This window comes from Trichechus manatus, unplaced genomic scaffold (assembly GCF_000243295.1).
Source record: "Trichechus manatus latirostris isolate Lorelei unplaced genomic scaffold, TriManLat1.0 scaffold00111, whole genome shotgun sequence".
Taxonomy (NCBI): Eukaryota; Metazoa; Chordata; class Mammalia; order Sirenia; family Trichechidae; genus Trichechus; species Trichechus manatus.
In genome coordinates, this window is record NW_004444047.1 from 4,144,949 (window position 1) to 4,159,067 (window position 14,119).

Sequence of the window (14,119 nt, forward strand, 5' to 3'; positions counted from 1 at the left end):
GGACAGCTGGAGGGGCTAGTGGCCGCCGGCAGGGGCAGGGGCCTGGGTCCCAGATGCAGGCGTGGCCAAGGCCCGGCTCCAGCGGGCGGTACGAGGAGAAACAGCCGGTTACCGGCGCGTGGCACTAGCTACCGTGTGGAGGGTTAGGAGGACAGCTGCTCTCACGTCCGTCCCGCGAAGACTCAGGCTCTACCCTGACCTTCCCGCCCGCATTCCCTGCGTGGTCCTCTCGCCGCAACGGGCAGAGGACACAGCGGCCGACCGGCCCCGCGCTGGCGAGGTGGAAGCTGCCCGGAACGGCCGCTCCACTGTCCCCGCTGCCCCTCCTCACTGGCCGCTCCCCAGCCTCAGCCCGTGGCGCCCTGGTGGACGTTCCGCAAACACGTCAGCAGCCGGTGGTACGGGCTTCCCGGGGCTGCTACCACCTCGAACACAGACTGGAAGGCCCTGCGGTCGAGCTCCTCCTCTATCTGGTGTCGATAAAAGTCGGTGGCGACCAGGCAGAAGAGGTTCACATCCACTGGCTCCAGCTTGCCCATCCTGCTGATGACGTGCGGGAGGCTGCGAGGCCGGTTAAGGAGCAGGCGGGCAGTGCGGGCCCGTCCCGTCAGTGTGCTTGCCACCCGTCCCGTGGCTGCTGACACCTGAGCCGGCGGCAGGGAGGGCGGTCCGCCTGCCGCAGCAGCAGCAGCTGCGGCCCACGGCTCTCCCCAGGCCCCGGCCCTCCAGCTGGACGGCCAGGCTCGGCGGAGCGCAGCAGAGGGGCCGGGCACAGGGAAGGCGCCGCCCCGGCACTTACCCGGCCTGGCTCCCGGCATCAAGTGCAAGCTGGGGCTCCTGCTGCTGCTCCGGCCAGGGAGCCACTGCCTGCCTGCCCACCCGGTCCGCACGCTGGGCAAGGCTGTCAGCATGGGACCGCTGCCCACTTTAAGGCTCTTGTGGTCTGTCTGGGGAGGGCTGCCAGGGGGGCTTTCTAGCAAAGACATCGCTTCAGGGGTGGGAACTGGATCTGACTTCAGACTTGTGCCCGAGAGAATGATTCGTTTTGGGCAGGCGTCAGGCTTCGTCAGCTGTAACCACACGCAGGAGAACTGTGTGCTGACGGAAGATGGGGGCCCGCTGGGGAGCAGGGCCACAGGCCTGGGAAAGGATACGCCGCTGACACCCAGGGGCTGGTGGAGGCGCTGACGAAGAAGCAGGAGAGGCTCCACACGGCCATGGCCACAGGCGTCCGCTGCGTGAAGTTGGAGAGCGAGAGCATCACCCAGTCCCGTACCATGGATGACTGCCCCGTGCTGTGCAGCGTCTGGAACACCTGGAAGACAGCCAGGGCTGCAGGGGATGCGAGGACACAGGGCAGCAGGAGCGCAGGGCTCGGGTCGGGGGAGGCAGGGACACAGGGCAGCAGGAGCTCAGGGCTGCGGGGGACACGGGGACACAGGGCAGCAGGAGCGCAGGGCTGCAGGAACACAGAGCAGCAGGAGCACAGGGCTGCAGGGGCCACGGAGACACAGGGCAGCAAGAGTGCAGGGCTGTGGGGGATGCGGGGACACAGGGCAGCAGGAGCACAAGGCCGTGGGGAACATGGGGACACAGGGCAGCAGGAGTGCAGGGCTGTGGGGGACACGGGGACACAGGGCAGCGGGAGCACAGGACTGTGGGGGATGCAGAGCTAAAGGGACGCAGGGCTGTGGGGGACGTGGAGCTGAGGGGACGCGGGGGTGGTAGAGGACATGGGACGGTGGGGGACATGGGGCTGTGGGAGTGCGGGGGCTGTGGGAGGAAGGGGTGGGCAGGGGGACACGGGGCAGTAGGGGACGTGGGGCAGGCAGTGGGCAGGGCTGCAGCTGCAGTCTGTGGTGGGGGAGGCGGTGGCCCTCACATCCTGAGATGGAATCGGTGTGATGAGGCAGGGCTGGGGTGCAGCGGCGCCTCACCTTGTACACGACAGTGGCCATGAACTGGGGGTACGGTTGCTGGTTGGATAGAAACTCCCCGATGACCTTGTTCATGACGTCCTGGGGTGGGAAGAAGTCGTCCAGAAACTGCGGGAGGATCCGGGCCACCACTCTGGCTTCACAGGGAAAGCCCTTCCGGATCCTGAGAGGAGGAGGAAGTGGTCAGGGCCCCTCTGATTCCCAGAAGGCCTGGCTCTGACCCGGCAAAATGCTGGGGCCGCAGTACAGCCAGCCTGACCTGGGGCCTGGGCTGGGGCTCCTGGAGCGGGGCCCACAGGAGGCAGGACCCCAGCCTTCCTCTCGCCATCTCAGCCAGTCACTCGGCTGATGACCCAGGACCAAGAAGGGGCTGCTCAGTCACGGAAAGCAAAACGCAGAGTAAAAGGCAGGAAGTATTCTGGTCCTAACAGAACTTGCTCGTTACGCTCGGCTTTGTCCCGTGTCAGAAGCTCCACGAACTTTCCAACAAAGCGTGTTCTGCCAAGTCAGACTCCTTCTCATATGACCTGGACCTCACGTGTGCGCATGTGGGCTCCGCCCTCAACAGACCATAAAACTGGCCCGGGACGGCATCCTCTGAGCTGGCTGCTGTGCACATGTGACAACCGCCGTTACAGAAAGTGTCAGAAGTGGCCCAGACCTGGGCTTAGCTGATTCCAGGGGTGCCGTGACCTCCCTGCCCACAGGCCCATCAGTGGCGCATGGCCGCTGCTCTGGAGGATCCCTCCATCGAAGGTCACTGGCTGTCTAGACTTTGTAACGCAGCAACGTGTCCCCCCGGAGCGCAGCCACACATAGCAAGCGTGGGCACTGCTCCCGAAATCCCCTCGTACATGCACGTGTTTGCTCTTTCCGGGAGACAATGTGCTCCCGGGGCAGGGGCCTGGGCTGTGGCCGCTGGCCTCGGCTGCTTCAAGTGTCCGCGTGTCGGGGGGGGGGTGCTCAGTGAGCACGCGCGGAGGAGAGTGACTGTCGACACTCAGGTTAGAGTCTACCGTGGAAGCAGGCCCCCGTGTGCCCAGCTGCCCAGACCATCTGCCAGCCTAAGCGTGGGCAAAGGAGATCCTGCAAAGAGCCTCTTGTAGGAAACCAAGGGACGCCACCGATGGAAGCGTCTGAGGACCACAGGCCACGTGGAGCAGGCTGGTCTCCACGAGGTCAGCGGCCATCCCTCAGCTGATGGAGGGCCTGGGCGCAGTCACGAGTCTGCTCTTGGGAGGCGCCGCGCCCACTTCCCTGGACAGCGGACTAAGTCGACTCTGAATAAACGTGGCGAGCCTGGATGGTGCTCCGCGGTTCCGGCTGGGGGTGTTCACACCTTCCCCTCCATCTACTGGAGACTCGTCCTCAGCTGTTCCTCACGCTGCTCGGAAGCTCTGCTGGGAGGCCTCCGATATGTGTCCCAGGAGCCAAGGGGCGGCTCCGACCCCACTCTTACCCTGGCTGTGGGTCTAGCTTCTCACTCAGGAGAGGCCGGGAAGTTTAGCTGACATTGTAGTCCCTGATCAGGGCCCCTGCCAGCCCAGTATCTGTCACAGTCCTCATGAACGTGCCCACCTGGACACCCTGACTCTGCTCACAGGAGATGGTGGCCACTTGGGATGGCCCTGGGTCAGAAACACCGCAGCACGCCAGGGCTGCCAGCGCCACGGAGCCCCGAGCAGGGAGCCCTGAGCAGGGAGCCTCGAGTGGGGAATCCCCAGTGGGGAGCCCCGAGTGGGGAGCCACGAGCAGGGAGTTCCCAGAGGGGAGCCCCAAGTGGGGAACCTCATGCAAGGAGAGCTGTGAGCAGGGACTCTTTAGCAGGGAGCCACCAACAGGGAGCCCCAGCGGGGAGAGCTGCGAGCAGGGAGCCCCCAGCGGGGAGCTCGAGCAGGGAGCTGCGAGTGGGGAGTTCCCAGCAGACATGAGCAGGGAGTCCCCAGTGGGGAGCCTCGAGTGGGGAGCCCCAACGGGGAGCTGCGGGCAAGCAGGCAGGTGTGCATGGATGAAGCTGCTCCAGCTGAAATTCAAGGACAGTCAAGAGCAGAGAGGCAGGTGTCAGGTCTCACCTGTCGAAAAGGACAGACACCCGCTCCATGGCCACGATCACCGACTCACTGTCCGGGGCCGCGGGGGTGGGATCTGTCGACCTCCCCGGGCTGACTTTCTCCTTCCCTGGAACAGAGCCGTCAGCCCCGAGGTCAGCACCTGGAGACCCTGACCAGGCCTGCAGACTGTGCTCGACACAGCCTGACAGACACCTTGGGCTGACCGGAGGTCAGGGCCCCGGCTTGGCTGCATGGTGGGCTGGGGGCTCGTGTCTCAGAGCTGCTCTCCTCTGGTCCCGACCCTGACATACAGGGTCGCGACCCTGAGCATGTTGCCCAACCCGCTCAAGCTTCAGAATCTCCTCCCCCCATAGAGAGACAGGCTGGCTGAGGGTGTCCAAGCCAGGGGCAGGGGTGTGGGCGGTGAGCTCAGGTGTGTCCACTCGTCTGCACACCTGTGTACATGCAGGTGAGCATCAGGCCCAGGGCGGCCATGGCGCGATGCGGGCTGTGCACACTGACACGGTCGACGCTCAGCTTGACCAAGGACTCAGCATCCAGCCGCGAGAGCTGCTCCGAGAGGAGGAGACGCTCCAGGCCCCGCAGGACGCAGTGGAACACGGCCGACGGGGTGGACTCCTCGCTGCCCGATAGCATCACGCCGCACATCTGGACAGCAGAGAGGCCGCGTGTGTTTGCACGTCTTCCGTCCGCCTCCCCCCAGACTGAACACAGACGGACAACACAGAGGATGGACACAGAGACCGCCACACCACCACAGGGGAGCCGGGGCCGCACATCTGACCGACGCTCACCTGTATGATGGAGGCAGAAAACTCGGGCCCCACGTCCAGGGGGTAGTTCTCGATCAGGTAGAAGGCGGTGGCACACATCAGCAGGACATGCTGCTGGCTATGGACATTCACGCAGCTGGAACGTGGACGACGGTGGAGCTCAGCTGGATGCAGCCAGCGGGTTCCGAGCGGGCAGCAACCACACCTCTACAACCAGGGGTGAGCACTCCTCTTGTCTGACAGTGGGGCCCCCAGACTCCCCCCACCCATGTGTTCAGAGCCTCGTGCCCCCGTGTCCTGGGGCATGTCTACCACTGGACGGCTCTTCCAGGCCATGCGCCCTGGCCCTGTCCCAGTCCTTCCTGCTCTCTGGAACGTTCTGTGCCCTTCTCATCCTCTCCCGCACTTGCTCCTCCTGCCTCAGGAGCAGCAGAGTCAAATCATCACACCGACATCTGTGCCGCTTGCTACGTGGGACACCGGCCCGGCTGCGGGGGCTCTCGAATCTGCACCCTACTCTGCCTCCTGCCCCCGCCATGCTGTCAGTGCACTTGGAGTGGCCTGTCTGGGCCCGACTTGGGGAGCGTGGAGGGACCCCAGGGCCGGCCACCCTGCTCGCACAGTGCTCCCCACCCCGCGAGGAGGCCAACGGGAACAGCCCCTGCCACTCCAGCCTGGACCAGGCTGGGGCCTCCGGTGGGTCCCAAACACCAGCGCCGTCAGACGTGCCCCCACTCACACTGCCCTGTCTCAAAGCCTCCCACATGCCTCCTTGCTGTGACCATGGCCATCGAGGCTTTTGAGGCCGTCACCACCTCACTCCAAACCTCCCACTGAACCCTCCCCCACCTCTTCTCTCGTCAGACAGACAGCTGACTTCCTCTCGCAGCCACACACCCCATCTCCACAGCCTCCCCCAAGGGTGGTGCTCGAGGCAGCTCCTCCTGCCAGGAGCCTAGAGCCTCAGGCTTAGATCTGTCTCTTTGGGGGAGCGGACTGACATGCAGCCCCATGATGCTGCTGTGAGCATGAAGAGACAGCTGTGACGAGCACCTTTCCTTCTAAGGGGCTTTGTGTCAGCTGTGCGGCCAAGACCTGAGCAGGAATCCTGGGGTGTGCAGGGCAGAGGCTGTGGCACGATCGCGGGTCAGGTCAGAATTAGCGGGCAGAGGAGGAGTGCCCTGTTGCTGAGGGCATGAGGGATGCATGCACATGAGTGCACACGTGGGGGCATGTGGTAAGAGCCGCAGGTGGGGGCGTGTTCCAGCAACTCGTGGAGGGAGTCCCTGAGAGCAGCAGGGACAGTACTGCGCCCCCATGCCTAGCACCCCTAGGCCAGCATTCTCCGTGAGAAGCAGGCCTGCCTCGGTCCCCTGACATCCACATGCAAGCCCACTCTGAGGTCCCCCGATCCCTGGTCCTGGGTGCACTCACTGGGCGACGCCCTTGAGGTTGGAGAGCAGGTAGTCGCTGATGACGGGGATGAGCTGCTTGGCGGTATCGTCCAGCAGGTCACACTCGAGCACGTAGAGCATGCCGTGCAGGGCGCCGATCCGGCTGGGCAGGTGGCTGCTCCGGAGGGCGCTCTCCAGCAGACGGCTGACTGGCTCGGCCACGGCCTTGTCCTAGGGCAGGCACACACGGAGGCTTGCCCCACACTGGACAGCGCCCTCTGCCCCCGCTGACCCTTGCTGGGGGTTGAGTCAGAACCTGTGGCTCTGGGAGGAGGGAGTGGGGCTGGAGACCAGTGAGCAGGGAAAGTCCACCGGCAGGCCTGGCCGCTGTCATCAGAAAGGCTACCTGTGAGGCGGGCCCTGGGCCGGCAACAGGGAACAGGGATTTCAGGAGGGTTCCCCCTGTGCCTAAACTGTTGGTGCAGACCACGCGGTTCATGCTGAAGGAAAACAACCTGCTTTCCTCCTGGGGGTCTGGAATCTTGCTGCGAGCCAGGCGGAGGTGCCTACGTGACCAGCCCTAATAAAAACCCTGGGCCCTGAGTCTCTAACGGGTCTCCCTGGTGGACAACGCTTCACACGTGCTGTCACGCTCGTTGCAGGGGGAATGAAGTGCGTCCCACGTGAGTGCACGGGGAGAGGACCCTGGAAGCTCGTGCCTGGTTTCCCCAGACTTGGCCCCACACGCCTCTTCCCTGTGCTCAGCTTGCTCTGTGTCCTCCCGCTGTGAGAAAGCTCAGCTGTGAGTACAATACGTGCTGAGTCCTGTCAGCTCTTCTAGCAAATCACCGAACCTGGTCTGCTTCTGGGTATCCTGGACACAACTACTTTATACCAACTTAGACCAAAGTAGCATCAGTTCCGTTGAGCACCCTAAACAAAATGGAGTTAAAAACATTGAGTACTAAGCTAAGAAATTTCCTGAATACAACCAAACATTTTGAGGGACAGAGTAGCAGGGGTGGGGGTCTGGGGACCATGCTTTCAGGGGATATCTAGATCAACCGGCATAAAAAAGTTTATTAAGAAAATGTTCTGCATCCCACTTTGGTGAGTGGTGTCTTGGGTCTTAAAAGCTAGCCAGCGGCCATCTAAGATGCATCAATTGGTCCCAACCCACCTGTAGCAAAGGAGAATGAAGAACACCAAAGACACAAGGGAAATACTAGACCAAGAGACAGAAAGGACCACATAAACCAGAGACTTGATTCGCCTGAGACCAGAAGAACTAGATGGTGCCCGGCTACCACCAATGACTGCCCTGACAGGGAACACAACAGAGAGTCCCAGATGGAGCAGGAGAAAAGTAGGGTGCAGAACTCAAATTCTAGTAAAAAGACCAGACTTGATGGTTTGAGACTGGAGGAATCCCAGAAAGCATGGCCCCCAGACTCTCTATCAACCCAGAACTAAAACAATTCCTGAGGCCAGCTCTTCAGACAAAGATTAGACTGGATTATGGGACATAAAATGATACTTGTGAAGAGTGTGCTTCTTCTCAAGTAGATACATGAGACTAAATGGGCAGCTCCTGTCTGGAGGTGAGATGAGAAGGCAGAGGGTCACGAGCTGGTTGAATGGACATGGGAAATCCGGGGTGGAAAGGAGGGTGCTGTCACAGTATAGGGAGAGCAACTAGGGTCACATAACAATGTACGTATAAATTTTTGTATGAGAGACTAATTTGAAATTGTAATCTGCCACTTGAAGCACAACAATAAAAAAAAAATTGAGTACCGTATTTCTCGAGATTTGCTCTTTATCAGTGAAGAGAAGAGCTCCACAGAACACGCAGGGCCCTAGCAGTGAAGAGGAGAGCTTCACAGAACATGCAGAACCCTAGCAGTGAAGAGAAGAGCTTCACAGTGAAGAGAAGACCTTCACAGAACACGCAGGGCCCTAGCAGTGAAGAGAACAGCTCCACAGAACATGCAGGGCTCTAGTAGTGAAGAGAAGAGCTTCACAGAACACGCAGGGCCCTAGCAGTGAAGAGAAGAGCTTCACAGAACACGCAGGGCCCTAGCAGTGAAGAGAACAGCTTCATAGAACACGCAGGGCCCTAGCAGTGAAGCGAACAGCTTCATAGAACACGCAGGGCCTTAGCAGTGAAGAGAAGAGCTTCACAGAACACGCAGGGCCCTAGCAGTGAAGAGAAGAGCTTCATAGAACACACAGGGCCCTCACGGTGAAGAGAGGAGCTTCACAGAACACGCACGGCCTGAGGCAGGTGGCAGCCTGCGGGCCTGCAGACCATTCCCATCCCATGAACAGCAACCAGTGGCTGGTTGACGCCCTTGTCTTCCTCAAAGGCAGCAAGAGGCTGCCTGGCCACCTGACCCTGCGTGGAAATTCTGTGCCCCTATTGTCCCAGGCTGAGGTTGACTCCCTCTTCCCCTCCTCACCTCGTCCTGATGCTCTGTCCCTGCCCCCACCCCAATGAGGCTATGTGGCAGCTTCTTAAGAGCTGCTCCCACTCATATCTCCAGTCCCTACTCCCAAAAGTGCAACCCAGGGTTTGCTGGCTGTGGACTGCAGATTTCCCCACCTCCAACAAGTATCTCAAAAGCAGACAGTTTGGCGAGACACTGTCTGTGCTGACGCACACTACGCAGGCACCTTCGCGGAGACGGCATCTTTAAAGAGCACTCGCGTGCACAGATGAGCACTGGGGGTCAGTGCCATGCAGCATCTCCCCTCAGGACCTGTCCCTTCATTGTTATTCTTTATGTGATGCCCTGATGACACAGCATTTGCCTGAGGGATCTGGGCCTAGACACAAAGCCACAGTTACAACTCACCCCGCAGCTGAAATGCCCCATGAAGACAAAAGGACCAAGCTGCCTTTAGTTTCTGCAACCAGAGGGGGTACACTTTGAAGAGATGTGTTCACAGAAGAGAAGCCAGCACACACATTGTTTCTGCTCCCTGAGGGCCTCTAGGAAGTCACCAGTGTGGCTCCAGGGCCGGGAGCCCCCCAAGGTGGACGATACCTGCCTGGCCACTGTGGCTCCGCGAGGGCAAACTCTGTGTGGGAGCCCGGGCGGGAAGGGGCGGTACCAGTGGGGGTCCCGGGGTCACAGACCTTGAGCAAGGCTGCTAACCGCCTGCAGCTCGGCTTCCCCGATGTGACCCGGGACAATGACGGGCCTTACCTTCGTCGGGCTGTGGCTGTGGAGGGTTACGCAGGAAGGCGTGGGGAAGAGCCCAACAAGGGCCAGCTGCGGTTACCATTGTTACACTCGGAAAGACAGGAAGCTCAGGAACCCTGGGGCGGGGGTGCGCCGGCCCTGCCCGCCACTCTCACTGACGACCCCAAATGCCTGCCCCCGGTAGCAGTGTGTGCTGAGAGAATGAGGCTCTACTGCTCTCGTGAAAAGGGATCCCGGAGACATTTGAGCGAGAAAGCACCACGATAATGGGCTGATGCCACTTGCCAAGGAGTAAACAGGATGCAGAAAGAGCGTCTGGAATCAAGCTGTACTTCTCTAATGGCAGAGCCGGGACCCCTTAGGGTGCTCTTACTGACAAGCGGGGCCCGTGGGTACACGTCTCACTGTACGCAGGAGCAGATGTTCCGGGATACTAACTGGTATTCTGAGAACACCCCAGAGAAGGAACTTGGTGTTGCCCTGGCTGAATTCTGACAAATGAGGCAGAACGAGGAGGAACGCAGAAAAGGAGCCGTGTGGGTCTTCTGTTGACAGACCACAGTGCCCAGTGGGAGCGGAGACACCCAGTCACTCCCAGGACGGGGCGCGCTGAGGAGGGCTGGGGCTGTCACGCCTGTGGGCAGGCCGTGGCGGAAGAGGGAGGAGGGACAGTCATGTGTTCACGGTCCACGCCCGTGGATGCTCCTGTGACATGAGAAGGCTCACTCCCAACATGCTGCTTCACGGGGACTGTGGAAAGACGACACTAACGGACTCCTCCCCCTCCCCTCGGTCCTGCCAGCTCACGTGGGCTACGGAAGCTCAGGATGGACCTTCAAAGGCTGGGGCCGCACCCGGTATGTTCTGCCAACATCAGGCACCAACGAGAGGGACCCAGTGGCTCTGGTAGAGAGCATGGTGCCCTGCTGCCTCCAGCTTACCATGCCCAGGACAGCAGCTGCTTTGCACGTGGCCGGCACCAGATACTGAATGAGAATCTCATCTTCTGAAGGGTGTACCCTCCGCAGCTCCGTCAGCGTCGCATACATCATCTCAAACTGGCTGCGCTCAGTGAACAAGTCTGAGACCACAAGAAGCTGCAGACACAGAAGTGAGGGCAGAGAGGGGGTTATGCCATGAGGAATGTGGGAAACTCAGCCCACAACGCTCCTGGGGCGATGCGTGTTCTGATGGCCCAGGCAGAATAAAATCCAGATACATGCAGGCTGCTAACTGAAAGGTTGGCAGTTCAAGTCCACCCAGAGGCCCCCTGGAAGAAAGGCCTGGCAATCTACTTCCGAAAAAACCAGCCATTGAAAACGCTATGGGGCACAGTTCCACTCGGACACACATGGGGTCGCCGTGAGTCAGAATTGACTTGACAGCACCTGGTCGTTGTTGCTTTTTCATAACCCCCATAAACAACGCTCTTTAGGATCCTCACTGGGTTTTAAGAACGGAAAGGAATCCTGAGACCAGAAAGTGTGTGGCGGCTGCTCTGATCAGTGCTGCTGCACAGAGGCCTGCGGTCCCAGAACTGTCTGTCTCAGGCTCCAGAGGAGACGGTACAGATGACGGAAGCCAGCCTTTACAGGTTGCACAGCAATCTGACCTCTCCATGGCACTTCTACTGTGTTTTAAGAGTCTCAGCCTGCCACAGATTGGAAATTTAAAAAAAACATTCCTTTCCTTCCCTGCTTTGAGAAACACAGAGTTAACTGCGAATTTGTAAGAGTTCCTTCACAGATTATCAGAGACTATACACCACCAAAGAAGCCCCGGTGGTGCAGTGGTTAAGGGCTCGGCTACTAACGAAAGGTTAGCAGTTCAAACCCACCACCCCTCCGTGGGAGAAAGACGTGGCAGTCTGCTTCCATAAAGATCACAGCCTTGAGAACCCTATGTGGCAGTTCTACTCTGTCCTACAGGTTACTATGAGTCAGAACTGACCGATGGCGATGGATTTTTTGGTTTTTTTATACCACCTAGGTTGTGTGTGTGTGTGCGTGCGTGCGTGCGTGCGTGCAAGATTGGGAAGGTGAACTCACAGATCGAACCACTTCACTGATCAGAATGACAGGAGTCCTCCTGGCTGAGCTTGATGGCAGGACCCAGCGACTGTACAGTTCAAGCAAAAACTGTGAGCAGGAATGGATGTCCACCCCAGCCCGGTGTTTCCTGCAGAGAGCACACATAAAAACAAGTATTTTTCATCTTTTCAAACAACCCCCAAACAAGCAAATGACTAATGAGAAGTGTCTAATTGCTTCAAAAAATCTTCAAAAGGCAAATGGCGAACCTGGAGTTGACAGGCGATGTGGGTGGTGAGGAAGGCGCGGGCACATCAACCTCCTCCTCCTCCTCCTCACCCCACTCCTCTTCTCGCAGGGGTGTGATGTTGTTTCCCAGCCACACAGAGTGTATTGAAACCTGGAGGAGAAACAGGTCACTCAGGCCAGCACTCAGAGCAAGCGTGCCAGGTGGACCGCTCCTGGTGGGCTTGGCTCCGTGGCTGAGCGGCAGGGGAAGCCTGGCCTGAGAATGACCCCGTGGAATGGCCTGTCACCTAGCAGGGCAGGGGGGTAAAGGTGCAGGGGGCACGTGGTAGAGAGCCTCACGGAGCTGGGAGGCGACTAGAGCGTCGCGTGAAAGCTTCAACCTCAGGAAAAAGGACCTGGAATGGGGAGTGGTCACTCCCACAGGAGCAGTGAGGAGAGGATGAAGGAAGAAGGCCCCAAGTGTCACTGCCAAGTGACACGTGAATAAAGTCCTGGCAAAAATGGAACCAGTTCATGAGACTTCTTTTCAAGCCAGGTACTCACTCATTGGTAGCTATCTGTGGTAAGCCTGGTACTCACTCACTGGTTGCCATCTGTGGTAAGCCTGGTACTCACTCACTGGTCGTTATCTGTGGTAAGTCTGGTGCTCATTCAATGGTAGTTATCTGGGTAAGTCTGGTACTCAACACTGGCTGTTATCTGTGGTAAGCCTGGTACTCACTCACCAGCCGTTGTCTGTGGTAAGCCTGGTACTCACTCACTGGTCATCTGTGGTAAGTCTGGTACTCATTCAATGGTAGTTAACTGGGTAAGTCTGGTACTCAACACTGGCCATTATCTGTGGTAAGCCTGGTACTCACTCACTGGTTATCATCTGTGGTAAGCCTGGTACTCACTCACTGATCGTTATCTGTGGTAAGTCTGATACTCATTCAATGGTAGTTATCTGTGGTAAGCCTGGTACTCACTCACCAGTCGTCATCTGTGGTAAGCCTGGTACTCACTCACCGGTCAGCATCTGTGGTAAGGCAGGTACTCACTCACTTGTCGTCATCTGTGGTAAGTCTGATACTCATTCAATGGCAGTTATCTGGGTAAGTCTGGTACTCAACACTGGCCGTTATCTGTGGTAAGCCTGATACTCACTCACCGGTCGTTACCTGTGGTAAGCCTGGTACTCACTCACTGGTCATCTGTGGTAAGTCTGGTACTCACTCACTGGTTGTCATCCGTGGTAAGTCTGATACTCATTCAATGGTAGTTATCTGGGTAAGTCTTGTACTCAACACTGGCCATTATCTGTGGTAAGCCTGGTACTCACTCACTGGTCATCTGTGGTAAGTCTGGTACTCACTCACTGGTTGTCATCTGTGGTAAGTCTGATACTCATTCAATGGTAGTTATCTGGGTAAGTCTCGTACTCAACACTGGCCATTATCTGTGGTAAGCCTGGTACTCACTCACCGGTCATTAACTGTGGTAAGTCTGGTACTCACTCACTGGCTGTTATCTATGGTAAGTCTGGTACTCACTCATTAGTAGCTATTTGTGATAAGCCTGGTAAACCCCATCTGTCTGAATTACTTGCTAAAAAACAGCCCTTTACAAATCCAAAAGGGGTGATGTGCTAATTTTGGAAAGGGCATGGTAGGGAATAACCGGGAAAGCTGGGGTTAGGAATCAACACAGGCAGGCTGAGGGTGGTGCTGGGAGCAGAGTAATCACGTCCACGGTGGGTAAGCCTGCCTGGGAAGAGGCTGGGGCTCCTGCCATCTGTCCCATGCCCCTGTCCCATGCCCCCTCCAAACACCTATTGAGAGTTTGCTGAAAGAAGGAAGACGTGAAAGTAGGCTGCATTTCCACAAAGAGCTGTTTCCATAATTGGTGCCACCGATCCCAACCCCTGCTCTGCACAGCCACTACTCCTGTTGGTCCCACCCCCTCAGCGGGCCGGCGGTGGGCAGGACAGACCGAAGGCCAGGGCCCAGAAGGCCTACCTGGGGCTGTGAATAAACTGTGGCTCCGTAAAAGCAATCTTCGGGCCTGGAAAGAGTGCCCTTCCACTCCCCTCATCTCCCCACCCCACCCCGACTGCTTCCCAAAAGCAAGTGGTGGCTCAGTACAGGGGTAATTTGGGGGCCACCAGCCCAGACAGGGCAGGGCTGGCATTCCATTTCAGCCCCATTTGTGGATGGATGGACTGGGACAAGAACACTGGGGAAGTACGCAGTCAGGTGACCACAGGCACTTGGAGAAGAGTTCTCAGGCAGCCTGCTCTTCAGACACACCCGGCCATCAAACTCCCAGTGGGTTCTAAAGGTCACTCTCGCTTATGTTGGGGGGACACTCCCCGTAAAGGAGAAAGAATGGGGGCATCTGTCAGTGGCTTCTTTTCCGACTGACCGAGTCTAACACTCAAGCATAGCAGCAGCTCCCTGCCTCTCACTCCCTCGCT

At 58.5% G+C, this 14,119-nt stretch overlaps 1 protein-coding gene across 1 annotated transcript in view; it reads right to left on the minus strand.

The window, feature by feature from the left end:
• Window positions 1–204: 204 nt before the first annotated feature.
• HTT (huntingtin) overlaps window positions 205–14,119 on the minus strand; it is a gene marked incomplete at its 5' end in the record, with an annotated part of 180,967 nt that continues 167,052 nt past the window's right edge. Inside the window, 10 exons of the mRNA XM_023738001.1 lie at window positions 205–561; window positions 1,155–1,315; window positions 1,938–2,100; window positions 4,010–4,115; window positions 4,444–4,657; window positions 4,804–4,918; window positions 6,217–6,407; window positions 10,327–10,482; window positions 11,434–11,563; window positions 11,685–11,815. Coding sequence (XP_023593769.1) covers window positions 348–561; window positions 1,155–1,315; window positions 1,938–2,100; window positions 4,010–4,115; window positions 4,444–4,657; window positions 4,804–4,918; window positions 6,217–6,407; window positions 10,327–10,482; window positions 11,434–11,563; window positions 11,685–11,815 — 1,581 coding nt within the window. The remainder of the gene's footprint in view (window positions 562–1,154; window positions 1,316–1,937; window positions 2,101–4,009; window positions 4,116–4,443; window positions 4,658–4,803; window positions 4,919–6,216; window positions 6,408–10,326; window positions 10,483–11,433; window positions 11,564–11,684; window positions 11,816–14,119) is intronic.